The 24255-nt window shown below is 41.6% G+C and overlaps 1 protein-coding gene across 2 annotated transcripts in view; it reads left to right on the top strand.

The window, feature by feature from the left end:
• Positions 1 to 24255, top strand: part of ARHGAP24 (Rho GTPase activating protein 24) — a gene marked incomplete at both ends in the record, with an annotated part of 185613 nt that overhangs the window by 147229 nt on the left and 14129 nt on the right. Inside the window, 2 exons of one of the 2 annotated variants that reach the window (XM_081999362.1) lie at positions 225 to 347; positions 13022 to 13229. In XM_081999362.1, coding sequence (XP_081855488.1) covers positions 225 to 347; positions 13022 to 13229 — 331 coding nt within the window. Of the gene's footprint in view, positions 1 to 224; positions 348 to 4543; positions 4656 to 13021; positions 13230 to 24255 lie in introns of those variants that run through there. The other variant, XM_081999363.1, reaches the window with a different exon arrangement.

Raw genomic sequence — 24255 nt, 5'->3', positions numbered from 1 at the left:
TTATCCTCTCATTTCCTTTTGGAAGCATGACAGCTTCTCGCTGCCTGACGGGGAATGTACAGAACCTTCTTTTCATGGCGTGTCTGATGATAAACACTCCACTGCATAGTATCCATGTCTGCTTGCTATGCAGCCACTGTACTGCTTTCTGCAGTCAGTCTGGCAGGAACTTGGCTGGGCAGGAAAGCAAAAGGGTTTCTAAGTGCAATAATCTTCTGTTGCAGGAGGAGACCGGGAGCGGATGACAGCTAATCATGAGACGTACCTTCTTATGGCGAGCACGCAGAATGACATGGAGGATTGGGTGAAATCCATTCGGCGGGTTATATGGGCACCATTTGGAGGAGGTGAGTCAGTGAGGCAACATGCAAGGCTCCCAGATACATGAAGACACATAAGGGCTCTTCTGTCATGTCTCAGTCACAGCCAGAGTTTTGAAGTGAAGAGGAGGAGAATGATCTAGATCTTTCAAAAAAAGTGGAGTAAACCCTTTGACTTTGGGTGATGTGCAGGTATTGGGCATGTTCCCATGCAGAGGGCTCAATTAAAAGGCTTTAAACTGTCTGAAAACACTTCCCTTGACAAGGCTAGCACCTGATAGCGCATTACTAAGACGAGGGGAAGTTTTGACAGACAGCTGGTCTTCTATGAAATCAGCTTTCCTGCACGGAGAAGTGGGGTAACTCCTTTAGTCACCAGCAAAGACTATCCATGTGTTTCATAAATGCCTGTTACAAGAAGTTGTCAGTGATTCTCCTGGAAGTGAGAGCTAAGACCCGTAGAAATATTATATAAAGCTATGCACTCCAGTATAAGCCTCAGAATATTAACACTAGCAGTATAGGATAGATTCTTTTTCTTTTGATTGGCATACCCAATAATTTCAGTAGTACTGGATCAAAATTTATTGTCAGAGGTCTGGTTGTCATGTTAAAAGGCTCACTTGTGTTGAATGGCCTTCAAATTACCATAGTCATTTTAATAATTATTATTCTGGTGATAATATCTATATTATTGTAATATAAGTATGACTGATACACTTGCATGAAATGTCAGTATGTTAATCAGTCTGTTCCTTGGAGCTCTCAGATCGCCAGGTTCAGGGACAGAAATATTTTTCCGCTGTGAAAGAAGACCCGTATTGCATCAGATGCTTTTTGGTCTTGTCTGGGGGTCACTGGAAAACTAAGGCAGGCAGGATTGTCTGTGCTGTTTCATGACCGAGAAGCGCAGTTATCACTGAAAACCGTGATTGCTGACTGTATGTGTCTTTTTCTCAACTGCCAGGTAGACCACAGGAGAGAGGGTGGGAGGGACTGAAGGAAACCACCATTTTAAACAAAACTTTTCTTGTAAGCCACCCATCTTCCTTTGTGACTTATTTCTTAAGAGGAGGCTTTGGCCTCGCTGGTGGGCTGCACTGAGGGACTTGGTCAGCTAGGGCCTGCCTGCCACCTCTTCAGACATGACTGTCTTCTCTTTGTCTCCTCCCAGGGAAAGGTGGCCTGGAAAGATGTGCTAAGCAGTCATCTCACTGGGATCTGGCCCTGTACGTTAATAAGCTAGCACAGTCCTGGATCTGGGCATGTAGTTCTTATAGGAGGATGCTTAAAAAAACCAAACCTCAAAACCCACAAAGTGAAAGTTACTCTTAAAAGGTACGATCTTCTACAGGCATATTGAGTTGGTTTGGGAGAGGGGAGGTAGGAGGAGCAGAGTCTCCGGCAATTATGCTAAGTAAGAAATCTGCTTGTTTATATAGCACAGAGATTACCCATCCCCAACTTTTTCTTTGTAAAGCAGGCCTCATGTTGAGCTCCTCAGTGTTGTCTTACTCCTGTCCAGTAGTAGCATAAGCTACTGTGGCAATAATAAATTTGGGGGCAAAGCAGAACTGGATTTTCTGAAGAGTATCTCTGGGTTTTTTGCACTTGGCTGCCAGCACCACAGTATCTTTCTGTGGCACATAATGAGGAAAGGCAACCTTGTAATTCTTCTGCAAGTGGAGAAGTGTCTGGATTTTACAGGCAGGGAGCTGAGATTAGGTGAAACTCCATTTCTAGCCCAAGTCCACGCACAGAGCTACAAATAGAAACCAAATCTCCTGAGTCCTGACCCCATGCTTTCTTTACCAGCCCCTCATTTGCTTTTATAGGGCAAGAGCTATTTCTGGTTCACATCTGGGAATCCTTCCAGCCGCCATGAAAAGTCTCAGGACACCGTCACTGTTGTAGGAGTGTTTAATGCCAATTATTAAGTGAAGCACCTGACTGAAGACTTTGCATGCTGATTTGCATAAAATGAGATGGGTGCAATCCTTGAATTACTGTTTAAGTTCATTTGTAGTTAAAACAGTTCTAGGCATGTTCTTTTTGTTTTTCCTATTGGATTTCTTGAGCAAATACACAGACTCAGGGTTATTTGTATTGGGAAGCAAACAGTTAACTCCCTGGAAAACGTGAGAATAGATGGAACATGATTTTGGGTTTAGCGTTCACAGAGAAGGCTTGACCGTGATAACAAGGCAAAAGCAGTATCATGGGATGTGTCACCATTAAAAACGTCCTCCATTTTATTAACTACTTGTTACTCAAGTTGATAGTCTGAGCTACCTTAACAAGTCTTAATAAGCCTTATGAAGTGTTCTGTAATTATATATATGGCTGGACACACTCATTTTTTTTATCCCTTGTTACATGGATGTTGCTACAGCTGCTGCAACAGTCTGACCCTTCTAAAGAAGGGCACTTCGGGCTTAAGATGTCTAAGAGCCTGCCTTTATGAGCTGCAGCCACTGGAGTTAAAAAGCTTTTTATCTGTTACATTAACTATAAACAAGATACAGAAAAGTTGCAGTCATATGATGACGAGTAGCCAGTAACAAGTAATTACTTGCAACACGAAATTATTTCAGACAGCTAAATCAATCAAAACAGTAGTTTTGTATCAGCTTCCTAAATTTCAGTATTTCATGGTAAACCACAATAGTCTGGTGTCATACAAGTCAAGTGCCACTTTGAGTAACGTATTTGAATTTTCTGATTCTTTTAAGCATTGTAAGCAAACTGTGCGTGTGTGCGCGCACAATGCAACGGATGTGTCTGAGCCTTGGTGAGCTGCTAATATTTAAAGTTTGTCTGGCAGTGGGAAAGGACTCCTGGTACCAGAGCAAGGATCTCTGTAAATGATTAACCATATCATTAAATTGTTATTTGTTAACCTGTGCTAGAAAGAGAAGGCGGGAGGGGGGCAAGTGGGAATCTGCTACGGTGATCAGAAACAGCTTGTTTTTTGCACCAAAAGAGTAAGATGATTGTGGAAAAAATTCTGAAATGGAAAAGAAATGTAAATGAGCCAGGGCATGCAATGCCTGTTTGCACATGAAATTCCTTTCCTGATTAGATTAAAAAGGCAATTTTTTTACAGGAGTGAAAGGCCTGAGCTTTAATTGCAGAGCTTGCAACTAAGGGGGAGGGAGGAGGCGAGAAGAAGGAGCATGAGCATTTTAGCAGGGGTAGTAGCGTAAGGTCTGGCACCTCCTGCGGGAGCCAGGCACAGGCTGCTTGCTTTTCAAGCTGCCGCGCACGACAGCCGCCTGAAGTCAACTCAAAGTCACCCGGAGGAACGGCCAGATCTGCGCTGCGGCAGCTCCATCCTCTACATCGTCGCCCTGCACCTGCCGCACGCGAGGGTCTGGCGCAGGCGGCGGCGGCCGTGGCTGCCATTGCCAGGCGCGGGACCGGGAGGGAGCGAGCAAGCAGAGCATCCCCGTGTGGAGGCGCGTATTCCTCAGCGGCTCCCCAGGATCCTGCCGGCAAAGATGTGCTGCTGCCGCATCTGACGCACCTCTCCCATGAGAGCTTCTGGTAGTTTGAAGGCAATAAAACAAGCGAGAAGCCCGTGAGAACGCAGACAGGGAGATGGGTATATAAAAGGCCTTTTGAAAGGAATCGGTTATGGACAGAGAGCCTTTCGGGCGAAGGGGCTGTTGTTTTTGCTTCTCGGTTGCAGAGATAAAGGGAGCCAGCAAGGAGTGTCGTATCCTGGAGGATTCTTCGGTGGCCTTTTTGGTATTGTTCTTCTCTTTCCCCTTGCACACTGCAAAGCGCTGACCTTTTCCTGTGGAATTGGAGTCTCTGCCACTCAACCCCCTGTTCCAGCTGGGAGGAAGAGGTCTTTCTCCCTCTCCGTTTGTGCAGGCACTTCTGTTTGCATGGAAAATGTATCTTTTTGCTGAAACTCTTTTGTTGTGACATTGCATAATAGACAGTTGTCTTGCCACAGGAAATAAAAGAAACGAAAGGAAATAGAGAGACGGAAGGGAATTGTTCCCCAAAGCAAAATTGAAGCAGGGAAGAGAACATTAAAATCACTTCAAGCCCTACCCAAGATCTAGAAGACCACAAATCTCCTAGCTCCAGAGGAAAATACACGATTATAAAAACTCCTCAGCAGTCAGTAATGATGAGCAGTCGTGGTGTTTCATCTGGATGCAGCCGGTAAAGGAAAGCTTTGGAGGGGCATCGAGGCTCTGGCCTGTATGATGCCTGAAGACAGAAATGCTGGAGTCCGCAGCCCAGGTGCCCTAGCAGCAGCTCCTTTCATTCCTAAAACTACTTATAGGAGAATTAAGCGGTGTTTTAGTTTCCGCAAAGGTAGGTCCATTCTGTCGCTGTGTTCTGCTTTGCTAGTGAAGCCATGGTTTCTGAGAAGTCAAGGGGGCTGGGTATGCAGGGGCAGATGAGAGTACCGAAACAAAAAGCATTAAACAATGCAGATGCCAACATTCCACAAATGATTTATTTACTTCTTTGTTCACTTGTTTGTAGGTGGTCAGCTGATACTGTCCCCTCTACATAATAGCCCATAAATAGGCTGCCTGAATGAGGTGGCTCGAGACAAGATTATTGCAGAAGCCTCTGAGCAAAAATCAGTGGGAGCAGTGGGGGAATCGGAGCATCACAGGTCTGAGTCACCTATTTGGCTGGCAGAACATCAGGGAAAAGAGTTTGGGTTTGCATTTTGTCCTTGTGGGAGGAGGGGGGGAGAAGATGGGGAGCAAAGCAACATGATAAATGTGCCTGTGTGCAGAAGACTCAATGCCTTGGATTCAGAGATTTCTGATGGCTTGAAGTGTAGCCCTACAATGCACTGTGCTGTTGCTGCATTGCCACTTCAGCCTGCTGCTCTGCAGCCTGCGTTTGCCTTTCCACCTGCTGCATAGAGATGTTTAGAGGCAGTTTTCTTCCACATTGTACATAGTCCTGTCCTGGGCACAGGAGGGCAAAGAGGAGGCTGGCCTTCAAAATATGTCACCTGGAAGCACTGGAAGGGAAACACATGTCTGAGAAAGAGATATGACAAGGGGTGATGAGGTACCATGGTGCTTGGGATGGGTGGGGAGAAACTACCTCTATGACAAGGACAAAAACTTTGTGTAGGGGAAGAGGGCAATATTGGTGCTGCCTTAAAAACTGCTGGACAGAGAAATCCAAGTGAAAGGGCTAAATTGCCATGTTGTTCTGAAGTGTGAGAAATTATCTTACACAGGCCTTGTGCAATCATCTTCATCTCCTGCTTCTCCCTAAACTGTTCCTCCGTGCTGCCATTTGTCCTTTTGCAAGACCATGCAGCTCTTTGCTCATGCGACTCAGTAGCGATGTAGTGGCGTCATCGCTTTTGAGCGTTGTGTGCTCAGGCAGTCAGGGGCGATGCCTTGAAATGAGGGATCACAACCAGTGAGGGACTTGCCACAGAACTACAGCAGAGGTCATCTATCCCCTGCAGCTGAGATAGCACGGAAAGCTGTTTGCACCCTGTACCCCGCACCCCCCCAGGCCAGCGTTTCCCTTGGTTGCCGGAGTTCAGTCCTTCTGGAGACTGGCGAGGAGGCCGTGGATGTGTCTGTATGAAGTGTGCTAGTGCACTTCAAGGTGTCAGTGTGAATTGGAGCTGTCTGTGCCCCGTTTATACACTTAATTATTTGAGAAATGTTTGGAAGTTGAATAAAGGATTAACTGATAATTTTGCAGACAGCTGTCTTTGCGCCCAGGGTGCAGCCTTAGCTGCTCCAAAGCTTCAGCTGTTGATTCTTTCCCCATATGTTCTAACACAGAAACTCTTCATGTCTAAAACTCCAAGTGAAGCTGCAGTGCTTGGGGCAGAGGACAGAATGATGGAGGCCGTACTGCTAATTTGCTCTCCTCTACATATCATTTATTTCAGTTGCTTTCTTTTACACGTTTTCTGTCAAGAGCATTGTGATGAGGCGCCTAGGTCAGAGCTGCAGAATGCAAGGTGCGCGTGTTTAACTGGGTCCATGTCCCACTGAAGTCAACAGAAAGGTGAACATTAGCTGGACTTTAGTCAAGCCTTTACTACGGTTGCACAGGCAAATTAGGCTAACTACACTTGTCTTATTAATTGACATACCGAATTCTTTTAACTTCATTTGCAGATTTTATACCTAAGTATAAAAAAAGGCAAAACTAGCCTTCTGCAAACCTAGCCCATACTTGCATAAAGCAGATGAGTTAGTTCTAAGCTGTGCAACATGATGCAGAAAATAAAATTAATAGGGAAAACCATTGGTGAGTCATTGGGAGAACTACAAGGGAATCATGATATTGTATGTTTAGGCAGAGATACATCATCATCTTCACCAATGCTACAAGATGTAGAACCCTTCCTGGAAATCCAGATCAAAGCTGCATTTTGATAGGCACTGAAAGATTAAATGTCAGACCTGTTTAGAGGGTGTATCATAGGACAAGTCAGTGCTCAGAGGCAGCATCTGAACAGACGGAGCCAAGTGTATTTAAAATCCAATTTAGAGAAGATGCTCTCTGGTTAAGTACCACCACAGGAACCTCCTGAGTGCACAGGCAGGATAAGTGGAAAAAGCAGTAACTAAAGGTAACTTTGGTGGCATGCAGTGGTGAGAACATTCAGTAGCATGGTGAATTTGGGTGAGCAGAGTTTTGCAGGAGGTGGCGGCATTGGCCACAGTCAGAGAAATCATGCAGGCCCTGATGTGATTGACTGTGGTAAGTTCCTGGTGATGTTTTTAAAATTGCCTCCCTTCCTTTCCAGCCTGTAACTAGTTCTGCTCTTATTTCAGAGTTGTTTTTTCTAAGCAGTAACCTCTGATGTGCAGAACTCCAGGGCAGGAGTTTCTCTTACCTTATCTACTGCTGGCATCACACTGACTGTGGTGTAGGAGAAGGCTTGAAGGAAAGAAAATGAGTCAGGCAAGAACAAAATTCTGCCACTGCTATTTTTGGTGTGATTTTTCCTCTCCTGTACATCATAAAATTCTGTAGAGAAGAAGAAACTACTCCCTGCCTTTGATCCACTCAAAATAGCACTTAGTGCTGGGGAACACCGGAGCAGAAAGCTGATAAGAAATAACAATTTAAAACTCCATATTAAGTGTTATGTGGCCGTGACAGCCACTTCTTTGTGTTATTGCAAGACCTTTGTTCGCAGCCCTGCCATTGAAAGCTGTTTACCTGATATGTTGTTTTCACTGTCAATGAATTACTGATGGAGAATTGAGAGCTGCTTAAAATTCTCATCCAGACCCTAAGCTGAGGTCAATTCTTTTGACCTTAACTGACCCTTTCTGATCAGTATAGCCCATAAACTCAAAGCTTGTTTTGCAAGGACGGAGATCCTCTGCTGCACATTGAGAGAACGCACGTACAGGTGTGGGCCCTCAGCCCTCTGTGCTTTGTGTGGTCTGAAGATTCTGCTATCGTCTGAATTGCTGAGGGGTGGCTTGGGAAAGGCAGAAACCTTCTGGCTCGCTGAGTCTGTGTGCCATGGTAGAGCTAGAGCGGCAGGTGGGCTTTTTCAGGCTATTCATTACAGAGCAAGGAGACAGAACTGCTTTCTAGATCTTTCTCCTTTTTTCTTACTGAATCAGAAGCTTGGAGTCAATAGACTTGAGATGTGACTTCTGCCTGTGTTCAGTAGCTAAGGAAATCATTGACTTGGATTCTTAGATTTTAAAAACATACTCTAACTGGGAATATGTACCACTGAAAATACCACAGTGCTTCCACAACTCTTGAGTAGACATACACAGAATTTGGATATAGCACTGTAGTGTCTTTCATAAGCTTTATGGGCATCTGTTAGGCTTGGAAATTCAATTTCTCAAAATGTTTGCAAAACTTCTGCCACGGGAATGTTCTAGTTAATGAATAACCACTCGGCATGCCCTTTACTAGCATGTGATTTTCCTCTTTGATGTTATGCGTGATCTTGGCTTAATTGGATATAGCTTTAAAGACCTACAGGGCCTCTCTGAAAAAGCAGTTCTGCTGATTACATCTAATGACTGGTCTGAACTGGAATCCTTTACATTTCCCTGCCTTCCTCCAGCTGTGGGGAAGCCAAACTGCTGCCATTCTAAATCTCAAGTTTTCTTGTTGGTTTTGTTTGTGTTTCCCCTCTGGCACCCTATCCCAAGGATAAACCAAACCACAGGTCAGCAATTGTGAATCTGTGCATTTTTTGGATTTTGAAGACATTGAGATTTAGGAGGAGAGCTTGGGTTTGGAGAACAGTATGAGTTATGAGGGCTCTCTTTTATTTCCTTCTCCACAAAGGTGTTCTTTTTTAGTTACTGTGGTGGAAATTGACTTTTAAAAAACAGAGTGCAAAATTATCTCTGTGGTTTCAGTTATGTTATAGTCTCTGTAACTTGGACTATCCTTTCCTTGGTTCTCTGTAACGGAGGTGATAGTAGTTACCTGGTATAGCTGATAGTGTTCACCACTGTCTGTTTCTGCCAACCAGTAAGGTAACTGTATGTTTGCAACCACAATTCTTCACAGCATTCTCTTTGCTTCATAATAGTCAACATCTTAGTCTTCATAAACTATTAATCTACAATATCTCTGTAGGTAGGTGTGATGTAAGAGGGGATAAAAGCTTTAGAAAAGGACAGTGGAAGAAGATGCACCTTACAGGGCAATGATCATGGCTTTTATTCCAAAACAGTGAAAAACCCAACAGACTCCAGAAAGATGATGAACAAGGCAAAAGTTATGACAACATGATGTGGAAGCAGAGCTGCCATGTTTCCGCCTCTTCTGCCCCTGGCAACAGAGTACTTTTTCCATAAGGCATCAGCAAGTCTGTAACTTCAAGTCAATATTTATGCAGGCTTATCATGACTGATTCCTTTCATGGCCAAGTGCTGCCTGGTGCTGTGTTCTGCATTTGTTAGGTGAATGAAATAACTTCCTCTGGCGAAGTTCAGCCTAGACTTTGAAACCAAACCAAGCCTGCCAGAGATGCACTCCAAAGCCAAACAAACTGGAGAATGCAGAGTATAGTAAATGGTGACTTCAGAAGCACTTTGGGGTGTGAGGTGGTGATTTTTCATGAGACTCAGATCTTGACTTTAGGTTATTACATGGTTGTGAAAATTACCACACTAGCTATGAGCTTCCCAAAGCTGAGTGTGGAGATCCTCATGCCTGTGAGGTAGATACGGTGTTATCACCATTCATACAGATGGGGAGCCATGTCCCTGAGGCTTTATCTGACATGTGAGGATGGTGGGACGTACACCTACCCCTCCGGCCGTGACGTATATATGTGGCCAGACTCGATGCAACTGTGTTCTGAGGATCATGTAGGATCTGAATCCAATCCGTTGAATCAGAGACAACTGCTGTAGTTATTCTGTCTCTCCTTCAGGCGTTCCTAGCTATGTGTATTTTAAGTATCTCAATAAAAGTCCTTTAATTTACAGTGTAACTTATTGCAGTCAGTAGTAGAAGGAATTCAATGTTTACACTTAAGGGACCAGAACTGGGAAATTGTAGGCTCTGATTTGAATTAATTTTTTTTTTTTTCTTTACACTGGTTACCTCGCCATCATATCAGGTTTTATTTTTTCTCAGTTATAGTGGGTTTTTTTTTAAGGTTTTCTTCATTCAGTACCTGTGATTTGCTGCTACAATACAGAACCAAGTTTGTCATATCTGTTTAATATATGTCACCTTTTGTATGTGAACCACTCGTTACTTTCAATTTGTCTTAAAAAATACTGTTTGACACTAGTTGCAGTGTCTTAATGCTTTATGGTTGCCACCTGTTTTTAATACATTTTGTGTTGTGGTGCATCAGCAATTTATAATAATATAGGAATGGGTTTTGCTCCCACTGCGCAAAAAATCCTTCTTCTGTTTTTATTTGTTATCTATTAGACATGCTTTGAAAGCCAATTCTAAAACAAAGAAAAAAGGCAGCATCCCAAAAAATGTATTAATAGAAAGTGATGTGTTTTGACTGCAATGTCATTACTAATAGGAGTTTCAAAGCAGTCTGGTAGATTTGAGAACTTACTCTTTCCTCTGCAAATGTAAGCTGCAATATGCACATTACTCATTAAAGAACGTTAGCACTGAGAGAAGAAAGTATAGCCCATAGGACAGAGCTCATTGATACTAACTGTACTGTCGGTGGGCCATGAGCTGTAATTGTACATCATACAATTGGAATATCCTATCTTCTACTGATTAATTTTGTTTGAAAAGAGGTAAAAACTCTTGTGTTTAAAACCAAGAGATATCGGGCTCTTGAAGGGCAGTTCAGACTGTATGTTCATAGGACAAACTGGAGTAGGATGGCCAAGTCTAACAAGTCTCCACCTAAGAAGGAATAACCCCAGGCAGATAGCCCTGCGGAAAGGACCCGGGTGCCCTGGTGGATGGCAAGCTGGACATGAGCCAGCAGTGGACCTGGCAGCAAGGAAGTCTTGACAGCAGGCTGGGCAGTATCATCAGGAACAGAGCCAGCAGAGGAAGGGAAGTGATTAACGCCCATATTCCAAATACTGTATCCATTTTAAAAAAAAAAAAAAAAGGCAAGGGGGAGATAAAACTGGAGGGAGTTGAGCAAAGGGCCACCAAGGTGCTTGGGAGCTGGAACACACGCTCTTTGAGGAGAGGCAAAGGAAGTGGGGCTTGTTCAGCCAGGAGGAGGGACAATTTTGGGGGCACTGAACAGCAGCCTTCTTGTGTATGAAGAAGGACTTTGAAATCCCCAAACTCCCATAATCACATAGATTCCTTAACTGACTTTCAGTGGATCTTCCTCCTTAATTCTACTAATTTCAGAAGGAGGGTCTAGAAAATGGAGGGACTTGAGGATTTCCTCTGTGTTGACCAGCAGCAATCCTTAACAGACAAATTACAAGAAACCGAATTTGTTTAATACTCCTGCCATCCCCAGAGGCAGTTTGCAGGAGGTTAGGAAGGTATGTGAGAATTAAGAAAGCATACTTTAACTCCTCTGCCAGCATGAAGAGGCTGAACTTTGTGGACACCAAATATTCCACATCAGTCAGTATTCTCCTAAGCTTGACTGACTCTGAAATTTCAAGAATTCCTTCTTTAATTGCTAATGGTTGGGTTTCGGGTTTTGTACAACATGAAAAGAAGTGAGCTAATAAAGAGTGGCTGTGTGATGTTCAGTCCCTTTACCTACTGCTGTTTTTGGCATCCACAAGTGTGGGTACCATGGAAATCACCAAATACGCTGCTCTGCATCTCAGAATACTTTCTGGATGTCTTAGCTGGACATCAGTTACTCCCTCCAGTTACTTCCTGTGCTACAGTAAAAAAAATGCACTTAAATACAAACCCCAGACCTTCAGTATGGGCAACTGACAGCTTGCTACCCCATTGCCATAACATCTTGGAGCAAGGCCACTTCCCCCTACAACTGAGGTGTGAGTTATCTCTTTTGTTGGAAGAAAAATGTGCACATTGATGGTTTTGCTGAAGGATGCTTCAATCTGAATGCTATCCTAGGTTGTGGTTATTTGTTCATGTAATGGTAATTTATGGGTGAATGAAGCTTTTGGGCCGAAACTTTCTTGGGCTCAACTTTCGGTTTTCTTTATAAAAAGCAAACCAAAACAACTCTGTTCTCCGTGTCGAATGTTTTTAAACCAGTAGGAACTGTGTGCTCAGTGAAGGGCACAATTTGACTTACTGCTTTTTTTTCTCCCCACTTTATAGTGTACATAATTGGAAAAGGAGCCTTCCAACTGTACGTAGTTATAGGTCTTTAGTTTCTGATCATGACTGCCTTAGAACTATTCATTGTCTTGCTATATACAGAAGTTGAAGTGCCCTGCTTCAGCCCCAACACTGTTCAACAAACGGTGGTCTCAAGAGAGAGCTTCCATCACGGATGACAGGCCTGAACATTACTGTCATTCTGTCTATGATGGCTGGGTCTGCAGTGTGAAAGGGAGAGGCAAAATAAGTAATGAGGAGTAGCTGTCTTTCCAGTGGTAGCGATGATACCTTCAGATCAGGGTTGAAGTTAATTCTGTCAAAAAACTCCCATGTTCTTCTGAGGTTAAGTACGAATGCAAGTTTCCTGCAGTTTGTCTGACATATTTCACCTTTCATGTCAGGATCTTTTTTTATATGCCAAATTTATTGTTCTTAAAGCAGACAGTGATAATGCAATTGGTAATACATCATAGGAATGGTCTTTGTTTATGTGGGAAAACTTAATTAATAATTTGGTTTAGTAGGAATGAAATCCTAATCCAAGTTATATTTATAAAATCCTTTGCTGTCCATGTGTAAAGTTAATGCTTATATGCCATTGAAACTGACAAAGGAACTACTTTTTTTTAATAGATAATTAGGCATGAACCAAAGAAGACAGAGATGTGTATCACTTTTGAATCAGAAGTTTTGTGACAGAAAATCCTATTCTGTTTTCTGTGCTTATGGTCTGAAAAATCATTTACAGTATTTTATTTTAAATAATGTTTTTGAGCATTGTTGTAAAATATGTCAGCATTGTTTTTCCATGAGAGTATCAAAGGTGAAATCGAGCATTTTATTCTTAAGAAAGGAGTTGGTTAATTGTCTGTGCATTTAAGTGACCTGTAAATTGCACAGTTGTAATACAACACGTGGGCTCTTCAAATGTTTTTATGAATTTCAACCAAGACACATCTCTCCTTTTCATGCAGGTATTTTTGGCCAGAAACTGGAAGATACTGTCCGATATGAAAAGCGATATGGGAACCGCCTGGCTCCTATGTTGGTGGAACAGTGTGTGGATTTTATCCGACAGCGGGGACTGAAGGAAGAAGGCCTTTTTCGACTGCCTGGGCAGGCTAATCTTGTCAAGGAGTTACAGGATGCATTTGACTGTGGAGAGAAACCTTCTTTTGACAGGTAAAGTCCTCCAGCTGTCCCCCACTGCCTGAAGCCTGGGCAGGACACGATCTGCTGTATTGCCTGGTCCATGGTGCTGTGAAACATGTGGCAGCAACAGACAGAATGACATGTTTTAGTAGGTTTTTCTTTATGTTTCCTATTATCACTCTAAAACGTCTTCTTTTTCTTCTGACTTTGATGTCTGATTTCAAAGCATTTCTGGAAAATTGCCATTTGTGAAAAGCTAATTAGGAAAAGTATTGCTGATGTTTTGGCTTAATCAAAAATATCTGGATTGCCTTGTTAGTATCATTTGAAATACAGGGGTGATGCTGGCATTTAGTCAGTTCCACAAAGGAGGAATTTCTCTTACCACCAATTTCAATATGTTGTTACCTATAAAACTGACTGGAAGGGAAGTCTACTTTTTACATATTCCTTCATCATTTTGGGCCTTTGGTCTTAAAATAAAAGTCGCTGTCACGATAATAACAAACCTACGTAGTTTTGACAGTCCATGTGCAGTTTGTATTCCACTATTTAAACATTTTCACAAAGCTAATGAGAATTTTCTGGGCCAAAGAAGAACCCAGTCCTGTTCATACAGCTGTGTATGACTTCAGTCTTTTGTAAGACTAATTTTTGTGCAATTTCAGCACTCCTCCTATAAGCATTGATAGCAGTAGTCCACATATTCAGTGTGCAATCAGAGAAGCAGAACCAGTGGATTATGAATGCCACATAGCCTTTTTAACTCTGATCAGAATTAATACGATGGTAATGAAATTCTAATTCAGGAGACTGTTAAACAGTGCTTGTCCTCACTGTGTGCCCTAAGTGACATTCGTAATGTACCTCCAAAATTGAATTGGGATACTTCACTCCATTTGAGAGTCTAATGTGAATTAGGAGAAAGAGGCAGGTTACATTTATTTTGTGGGTCCTTTGACTGATAGGAATGCAGGTAACAGGAAGGAAAGCATAGCTTGATCTTTTGGTGCAAAATCGTGCCACAGTATGAACCTGGTTGCTGGAAATCGTTTACCTCTCTCCCTATTCCTATGAAGTGAGCAAATTTGCTATGCATGAAGGTATGTGTATCACAGATGCACAGAAGGCAGACATCTGTAATGCTGTTTTATCTCCAACAGTTTCCTCAGTCCTGACCCTTGCTTTAAGAAATGTCAAGAATTTATAATGCTCTGGAAAAGTGAATTGTCTTCCTATGAGATTTATTAGTTTCTCATCGGAAGGTGAGAGTTAGAATAATTTGCCAGAAAATAGCTTTAAGGAGCCAGAGGACTGTGGGAAGTGACAGTGTTAGCTGATAAATGTTTGTAGCATACTCACAGACTGTTCAAATACTGTGTAACTTATTTAAAAATGGTAAAAAAGCATCTATTGGGTATGTTTTCCTTACTTGGACATTAAGATAAATATTACTTGTCATATCTCTGGCACAACCTCTACCAGAGATAGAAGTAGGAGAATGGCAGAAACAAAAGGTTATTTTTTCCATGCCTGTAAAGCCAAATAATTGTGGAGGAAATGCTTAAGAAAACAAGCCACCCCCAAACTCCAGGAAGATGATGTACTCAACACCCCACTGAGAGGTACAGCTTGAAAGAGGTGCTCAAGTTCTATCTATTCAAAACAAATGAGACCAAGGTTCAGCAGCATAAATTTTTGTTTTGCAAGGTTATCTAGCAACATCTGTAGCACATGCTAATGATCCCCAGGAACAGCCATGCTAGCTGAGCGTTAGCAGTTGAAATGGAGAAGAGATTTTACATGCTACTGCTGTGAAGAAGGTACATAATCTCTATTATAGCAATTAGAAACATCAGCAGGAGTTGCCAGTAAATTGCTGGTCCTGCAGTTCTGCTTGTGAAGCTGAGAATTTAGAACACTGACCTTGTATGTCTGCATGTCTCACTGTGAAGGGTACTTTTTCTGTTTACTTTTTCACATTTGAGTTTGCAGAGATGTGATTCAGGTGTAGCAATGGTCCAGAAATCAAGCAGACATAAATTCTGCTCTGATCTCTGCCATTGTTTCCACTGGGCATCTACTTTTTTCCTCCAACCTTTTGTTCCATCTGTAAACTTTTGAGGTGAAGTTCATTTCACAGTGTTTACAGAGTGCCTATGTGATTACCTTGTTTTGGGGTAACTTTTCATTGTGCTGAACAGCAGCATGGTCTTCAGGTTTGATGCAACCTGTTTGGCAAGTTGAGCTCTTGGAAAGTGGCCATAATATGAAAAGTTGCTGTAGAGAAAAGAAAAAAATACATACCTTAGGGGTCTGTGCTTACTTTCTCTCTTGAATCTCCAGATCCACATTTACATTTTGCCTGTTCTCATACATCAGTAAATTACAAAGGTTGTAGCAGATATTGCTGAGCTGATGGTTTTGTTGATGGGGCACAAAACACAATGGAGTGCAGGTCACACTTCCATAGCCGTGCCGGGTCACCAGCTCTGACTGGGAGAAAGACTAGCTGCTGTCATCAGTGTTGGAACTAATACAAAGAGATGATGTTTGAGGAGCTTGCAGTTTTTCAAACTGACATTTTTTTCTGTCACATAAGTCAAACAGAGACTTTAGAACAAGTGAAAATGCTTTGAAATGTGCGTGTAGGCTTGCGTGTATGTTTGTGTGAGAAATAATTACTAAATAATCCTCCTCTTTATGCCTTCTTAGCTAATTCAATAAAATACAGAACTTGTAGAATTAAAAGCAAAAGCAAAGGTAAGATCACACAGCCGTGATGAGTACACCTTTAAAATGTCACCTCCGTTCTGTTTTAAGATGGTTGCACCACCTTAAAATGCCTTAGAGCCGTTGGGAGATGGAGTTCAAAGGCACAGATCTGCTCTTCTGCCCAGAGTTCAGCTGCTGCTGAACTCCACGGTTCTGTGGAGACCCTGCCCTTCTCCCCTCTTGCGTTCCTATCCACACCCCTCTGGCAAAGGCCATGGAACGGACGCAAGCAGAACAAGTGTGCCTCATTTGAAAGAAGTAAAATAGCTCTGCTCAGAAGAAAATGCATCTGTGTTTTGAAACAAAATGTTTGACAAATGGTAGCTCTCACATGAGTTAGCAGCTGGATGTTCCAATAGTGAAGTCGGTTATAAAATTGCAGAGGGAATCCAGGAGAAGTCAGAAAGTGGTAGAAGCCTTCATGTATTAAGTTGATCTTGATCTTATAGTTGGATAAGATGTTACTGAGGAATCATAAGCTATGTGCATGAGAATAGAACCGGTATTCAAAATTTCTCAAAACTCACAGAATGAGAATACCCGGTATCTGATCTGAAACATCCAACATCCCAGCCCCTCAGTATGAAAACTGGAACATCAGAATTTCTCATAGTCTTGGAAAGGGAAGGTACAGCTGCTACAACTGAAAACTGCTGAGGCCTTTTGTGTGAAGAAAAAAACCTCTGAAAATTGCATGTCAGTTTAAAACCAAAAATCAATAAATACCTCACTCCCTGTGTATGTATCTGCACATATTGTGAAATCTGCTTTAAGGAATGAACAGTGCAATTAGGCAATCATTCATGCTTGCTCCTATTTGAAATATCCTCGGTATTTCTAGTACAGCTCCACCTCTGTGTAAAATTGTCCCCTCCAGGGAATCCATTTTGCTTGCCCTTGGGGTATTTTCTTCTCTCTGCTTGTGTGGCTTATATTTTAAATTTGAAGTCTCTCGACTCCTTTACAAAGCATACATTTGTTATGATACAAAGTGGATTATGGCTATTTGTTCTGTAAAATTAGCACAGTGAATATGACACTGCATAATAAAAAAATAAAAATAACATAAGGGTTTGTTCCACAATTTTTACCTAGAAGGGGTACAAAATTGGATTTATCTTTTTATATTGCCTCTTTCTATCTACTGTTCATCACAATTACTACCAGATGACATGAGAGTTAAGTTTGCTCAGGGAGAAACAAAATATTAAAAATGTCACTCAAACAAACATTAATATTTACATGATTGATCAATGTATGTGGCTTGGATTTTCATAACTACTATCACTGATGTATATAGTCCAGTAGCTCAGAAGAGTTTAAAGTTACATAGTTTGCCTGCCTGTATTTGTGTGTATGCAAATGCTCTTACTTACTGGAGCCAAGTAATCCAGAATGTCGAACTGGTATGTTTTGGTGCATTTAATCACTGGGATTGTTGAAGCAAAATAAGACAATGACGAGGATGGTACTAACGTAATATCCTCAAGGTGAGAAGGACCACATGCACAATTATTATTCTCCTCCAGAGACAAAAAGTGTTTTAAAATTTTGGTGTATGCCAGAAATTGGACCTGTCTCAGTCTCTGCCCTGGCACTGTACAGACTGCAACTAGACACTGACTTGGAAATCACTGGTTACGAAAATTGTTCTTTTATTTTCCAAATACAAGCCTGCACATAAGAATTTGTTTAGAAGCAGATAGTTCCTTACAAGGAAGGGGCTTTATTCCTTTCCTAGTAGGAAAGTGCAGTTATCCCTAAACAAAACATTTTTATGTGAAATTAAGTCTTTTACTAGAAAGATGGTTCCTGACAAACACAAATGGCCTTAGGCCTGTGAAACTTCCTGTTCATTTCTGCCTGTTCCAGCCTTCCTTTCCTGATCCTCACAATCTGCTCATTTGCCTTTCTAATTCCAGCCCTCTTTCTAACCAGCCAGCAGAAAAAACCTCTGCATGTGGCACAACTTAAAGACCTAGTCTAGCAATTAAATACACATTAGGAGACACATTTCTAGCGTGATGCAAGGGTCATTAAATCAGTTTAATTGCTGTCCTGGTGTAGGAGAGTGTGTTTTTAGTTATTGGCAGTGAAAGAACATTTGTAGTTGCTTTGCATGAATTTCAGTTTCAGAAATGGAGTTGGTGTGTCAACTGTGATTTAAAAAAAAAAAAGCAGTCATGTATTTCAGTTGGCGGTGAAATGACTTCTTAGATGGCCATGGTCACCTTTAAGAAAGGATGACATTTTGTTACTATGTGGAAGGTCTGAGAGTGTGTTTTTTAAAGCATTCTTCCTTAGGGTTGCAAGATTCGTGGCTTTCTCTTCAAGTAAACAAGAACAGATAGTTTATTTGTGGTGATTTCCCATGTTTTATATATACTTGCAATCCCTGCAAAATCTTGCAGAAACTTAACAGCTTTTCTGAACAACCTGTCAAATGATAAAATAATTTTGCAGCATGTTCACCACAGCTGGTTGATTTTTTTTTCCTGATGGGAGCCCATCTGTTTCTTAGGCCTCTGCCCACCTTACCGGAAAGCATTTGTGTCTCTCTTTAAGGATCTGTATTTTTCTAAGTAATTTTTAATATCCTTCCATAGACTTTGTCTTTTCGTTTGTCGGTCCTACATTGCTTTCTTCATTGCTGCTTTTAAAGCATCACTCTCCAACCTGAATAAATTGGCTGCTGTTACAATTACTGAAATGAATGTCTAAATTGGAAATAGAGTCTGTCAATCTTCAGTATTCCTTATGGTGCTTACTCCCCTGAATGGGTCCCTGGAAGGTAGTATGGGTTGTAAAAATTACAAGCACAAGGACAAAGGAGGAGAATACGTTTGGGTTTTTTCTCTGTCTAAACAGAAAAATGAGACTTAAGATCCATGTTAACTTAAAAGTAGAGCCAGGCTCTTGTGGCAGCAAAGAGAGGAGGACAAGCTGCTCAGAGCTTAAAATGGTAAATGCTTTCATATGTGTTTCACAAATTGTAGGCAAAATTTCACTTGGTACTTACATTAGGCACGGTACTGCTTGTACTCGATATGCGTTATGTAGGAAAATGAGAGAGAGTGTAATGCTTCAAAAGTATCTACACAGGGGAACAAAAATCGCATAGGACATTCAACCAGTTATGTTACGCATTTGACCTGACCTTTGAATTTCTGGACCAAAGCCTGACTCCCAAAATCAGTCAAACCATTCCTGGTTCACCAGAACATTTCTGAATGCAAACTTTGCCCTCCTGGCCTCTGGGTACTGGCTTCTCAGCAGTAAACAATGCTTTTGATTCTCTCTGCAGGTAGTTATGCACATTTGTAATATTCCCTTGATGTTGCTTATTCAGTGTTCCAGTACTGGCTTGTCATGGGCTCTAGCACCTCGCTTAAGCTGCCTGCAGGCTGGCAAAGGTGCGCACTGGGCAGCCAGTTAGGAACTCGTCCTCCCGTCTCAGGAAAACTTCTGTGCTGCTCTGAGAGCTGCTCTACAGAGCTGAGTGCAGTTAAGCAGGGACATGGTCAGCAAATGTTGTGGTGGGTACAGGCTATGTCGGCGAGGGAGACTCTCTGTTTCCAGGATTGTGATCTGTGACACATCTGAAATGATGAAGCTGTAATTCTAGTAATTCCGGGAGCTACTTTTCCACGAACTGTTTGAACCGTACTGTTCTCCTTCGTTTTATTACCAGAACTCCTAAATTGAATTACAGCCTCACAGCTTGTTGTTGCATACTATTTGTTCTTTATGCAAACTGTTTATGTGTCATCATGATCCGGAGCTATTTTTGGCACAGCATTAATCTCTTTGTAATGTGACCTTGCCCTGTTAATATTTCCTCTCTGCGAGTTTATGAGGAGCTTGTTGGCTTTGTGCTCTGAAGCGCTGACTCCAGCTCTCTGAACACGCTGTCTGCTTGTCCGAGAGCAAGGGTTATGCGTGGATTTCTGGTGACCTGCTGGGCTTCAGTAATTTTTGTTTATGGTAGAGAGGGTGAAAAACTCCAGGCGGTGTAATCGGTCTGACAGCCACTTCCACAGTGTCTGTGGTGTCACAAAGGAAAGTGCTGTCAAAACAGCAATGCCATGAGGGATATTAATGACAAAGTTCAAATGAATGGGGCTTTGAATACGTGTAGTCTGATGACTAAGGGGAGGCCGTGGTGCACGTGCATTTGCAGTGCCTTTGCGTGGTGGCGAGGTGGGGGATGCTCCTTTGGAAACGTATCAACAGTAAAGGAGTGTTAATGTTTTAGCGAGGTAAGTAATCGTTCTCAGACCTTCCAGCCGACATGCTGAAAGAGGCCGTCTCTCAGCTTGCTGATGCTTCGTGTGTTGCATTCGGTTTTCTGCGTTGTGCTTTGTCATTCCCGTGTCAGGCTCATAATTATTTATTGTGCACTTGGAGAAAGTCCGCCTCAGTTAATGAGGGTTGTTCCAGTTTAGGTAACAGAGGATTTTCTGCTGGACTTGACATACTCTATTTTAATACTTGTTCATGAATACTTTTAATCATGTTAATTATCAATATGTAATCATGGAACACTTTGATACGACACTGTCAGATAGCAAAAGAAATACCAAGATAGGCATAATCATTAAGTTTCTGTGGCTGTAATGGTCCTGGAATATAGGCCAGGTTTGAAGGGAGAACTACTGCCTTGTCTTAAACTGATCAGCTGTAGCTGAAGAATGTCCAGGAGGAAAAGGTCCTCTGCAGGCCCTGGAAAAATCCACATCTTACAAACTACGCAGATGCCCTCAAGGCAGATACATAAACGCTGTTGGTTGACTGTGGATAGAACACTGCAGACCAGAAAGGGAAATAAATGCTCCCCATCCTCAAGAGAGCTTGCAGTTCAGCTCTCCTTTGAAATTAAAAGCTGTCCTCTATGGCTGAAATGCACTTAATGGTATTTGTCGACTGGCGATTGGAATACCTAAAATATAGATGGAGTATTAAACCTGGAGTCTGCCATTTTTAAATTTCCCTCTGTGTTCTGAAACAAAAGGTGAAAAAAATAATACTAGACTGCAAGGTCTAAACAGGTCTCTGATTATATGAAACACTCTTTTAGTTACATTATTATGAAAATACTGACTTACTTTATATCAATATTTATATTGAAAGAAGAAAGTTTCTAACTTTTATCTAACTGTTGCTAAATAGAACTAAAAAATAAAATTCTTAAAGAGCTTTGCAGGCAGTATATGTGTGTGTGTATGTATGTTTGTTTATGCCGTCAAAATCTGTATGGTAATTTCTCTGTAGACAGATTAAGTCCTAAGCAGTGTTCCAGAACAGTTTAGGGGGGAAAAAAAAACGGTAACAAACCAAATTTTCCAAGATCTTATTTCGCAAGCCCACCATCTTGTGGCAGTCTGCGGTATTTCCTTAGAATTCAGTCAGAAGCAGCAGGTTAAAAAAAAAAAATTGCAAATGTGTCCCTGTCTACTAATTGGGACCTGGGTTTCTATCCCCAGCTCAGAAAGCACCTTTGTGTATACTCATGTACAGCGTGTACTTCAGGAGGATAGTTTGTTAGCATCCTGCCTTCCCGTTTCTCCCTCAGTTCTTCCTTGGTAGAGGCACAGTTTTTGACTCGGCTAACCCTTTGCAGTGATAGTCTATCAGTACTTCACATTGAAAGGAGGAAGTTTATAAATTGCATCAGTTTTCAGGGCTTTTGTCCCCTTCTTCAGCCTTTTTATCCTCCATCTGCTGTGCCCTCAAGAAGCAAGTGTTCCACTTCACACCAAGGGACTGGTGTAAAATTATTCTTACATACTACACAAAGCATGATCTTGGCAGTACAAGGAAGGGAAGATGATACTGCTTAATCCCATCACTGGGAGACCTGTGTGCTAACTTTTAATTGTTCTTCAGTAATTTCTCTCACTCAACCTGTTTGAATCTTGTGTTTTGGAAAGGCCTCTCTAGTTTTATGCAAATATTCTCTGGAAGGATGTGGTTTAGTTCTTCAGCAAGGCATGGGGAGTTTCCTTATTTAAATAATAAAAATAGTAATAATAAAATCTTCAGAAAGACTGTCAATGCTAAGCAGTCAGAGTTAAATTCTCTGCAGACTGATGGCCTGGGCTCCCTTGGATGCTGCAGTGTCGGGTACTGTCCTAAGGCTGCCAGTTCACATCTGCTCTCTGTGGCTGCTGCTCTCTTTCAGAGCCTGACTGGCAAAAGTCTTTCCCTCTGTATTTGCTTTTTGCTTTCCTGACAATTTAGGAAACTGAAGATCTCTCTGTAAAATTTGCTTCTTGGATAAGGCCGATCAGTGGCAACTGCCTGGACATGCATGCCATGGTTGTGCTCTAAAAACTAGCACCAATGGCAACAAGATATGTAAGCAACTACCTGAGAGATTACTGCAGTCTGGGTTTTAAGCCCTCGGGTTGTGCCGTCTGTAAAGAGTTTTGTTAGCCAGGATGTCAAGAAAAGCTTCAGTTCACTTAGCATCTGGATAGCGGATAGGTAGAAGGCAAAGGCTAGAGGCCAAATCTGAGCTAGTATTTGAAACATAAAATTGTACAACTATGTCTTGTTTCATGTATAGTACTGTTCCTTACATGTGTTATATATATATCTGAAGAGCAGGGCAGCGAAACACAGGATTCCCATTTTGGATCAAAGCCCGTCTACAAGTAGAGGGTTGCAATCAAGGGATTAGAATTTGAACCTTCCTTAAAAATGTGGATTTGTGTTATTGCTTTGTTTATAGAATTTCTCTAGAAAATGCTTTTTGGAATTTTGGCTGGGGATTATTAGTGATTGGTATAGAAATGTTTTCTGGAAATTTATTTTGAGGACGGTGGTGGTGGTTAAAATTTAGGTATATACAGTGCTTTATCATTTTCTTCTCTTTTGACTTAGATTGCTCATACCATACCACATTAATCTAAGGTCGTTCCCATCATTCTTGTTAAGATTTAACTTGGTAAAAGCCATTATTGTTTTAACAGATCATTCTAAAATAATGATTAACATACCTTTAGTAAAGCTTAAGTGCATCAAATACCAGTGGTTCCCTTTGAGAGACTGCGAGTTTAAAAAATGTTCCAAGTGTGAAGTCTTCAAAGAAAAAGAAAATACACAGTAATGCACATTGTAGAAATGTCTGTGCATCTGTTTCTTATGAATGAAATTCGCATAATTTAGTATCTGTGTTTTTGATTTTTCAGAAGTCAGAGGGGAGGATATAGCTTGCAGTACAAGTCTCTGTCTGAACCAGGGAAAGCATCTAGAACATTCCAGTAAGGATTTGAATAAATGCCTGACTAGCTAAACCCAGAGATGGAGTCAGAAGTAATCCAAGAGAGATTTCTTCATGCTAACTTGTAGTTTTTATCTATTTTTATTTATTTCTTTTCAGAGAAGTACTTCTAAATTACCACAATATAACTTTACACACCACAGAGACATTTAGGCAAGTTTTTTTGCATACTCTGAAATTGTGATTCAAATGAATTTGCATACAAATAGGCTTATTCTGTTGATTTCAGTCTACTCCCCTAACTTTCTACAGTAGTTATTTCTGCTTAATTCCTTTTTGACATTTCAAATCCTGCTAGAACTGGAACCCCTCCTACCCCATCTTCTTACTTTTAGTATGCCTGATAAACAGACTAGGCTCCTACTAGCTGTATCCAAAAAATCCTTAAGTCTCTTGCAAATGTAATTATGTGAAAGCATATGTCATACCAGCTCTTTGACTGGCAGCCCTATAATGTTACCTGTTGTGCTCGCACTCAGACATTTTCAAAGTTTGGTGACTTGCAGTGCCTTAGTTTGCCTGGCACAGGATAGAGCTAAAACCCATTTCCCATGGATTTACGGTTCTGTGTAAAGTATATCCAGGTTTTCTGTGTAACGGTGCAGCTAAAAGGCTGCAGTAATTTTGTGGGAGCCAGTAAGAAAATGATGCGTGCCAGGGAAAGAACTGTAATTCAGATGGGGCTAGTTCAACTAAACACCTGTGATATGTATGGTCTCCTTTAAAACTTGCTTACTTAGTACTGATACCGGAGGAGAGATGGTGATACAGTGGAATGGAGACATGTTTTGGAAGCTGGGGCCATCTCTGGTGGGAGAATAATCCCAACTAGTGTAAATACAATGCCTGGTTTCTGGCTCAGGTGAAAATGAAAAGCATTGGTTAAGATGGATTTTGTGTGCCAGATGCAAGATGCTTGTCAGTGAGAGCCAGGATCTTCTCAGTACCTGTGCCTGCAAATAGGGCCTTACGTGTAATTATTTATATAATACTAAA

Source organism: Phaethon aethereus, assembly GCF_964289735.1.
Source record: "Phaethon aethereus genome assembly, chromosome: 4".
Classification (NCBI taxonomy): domain Eukaryota; kingdom Metazoa; phylum Chordata; class Aves; order Phaethontiformes; family Phaethontidae; genus Phaethon; species Phaethon aethereus.
Note: the sequence above shows the minus strand (reverse complement) of the source record. Positions and strands in the feature narration are given on the sequence as shown.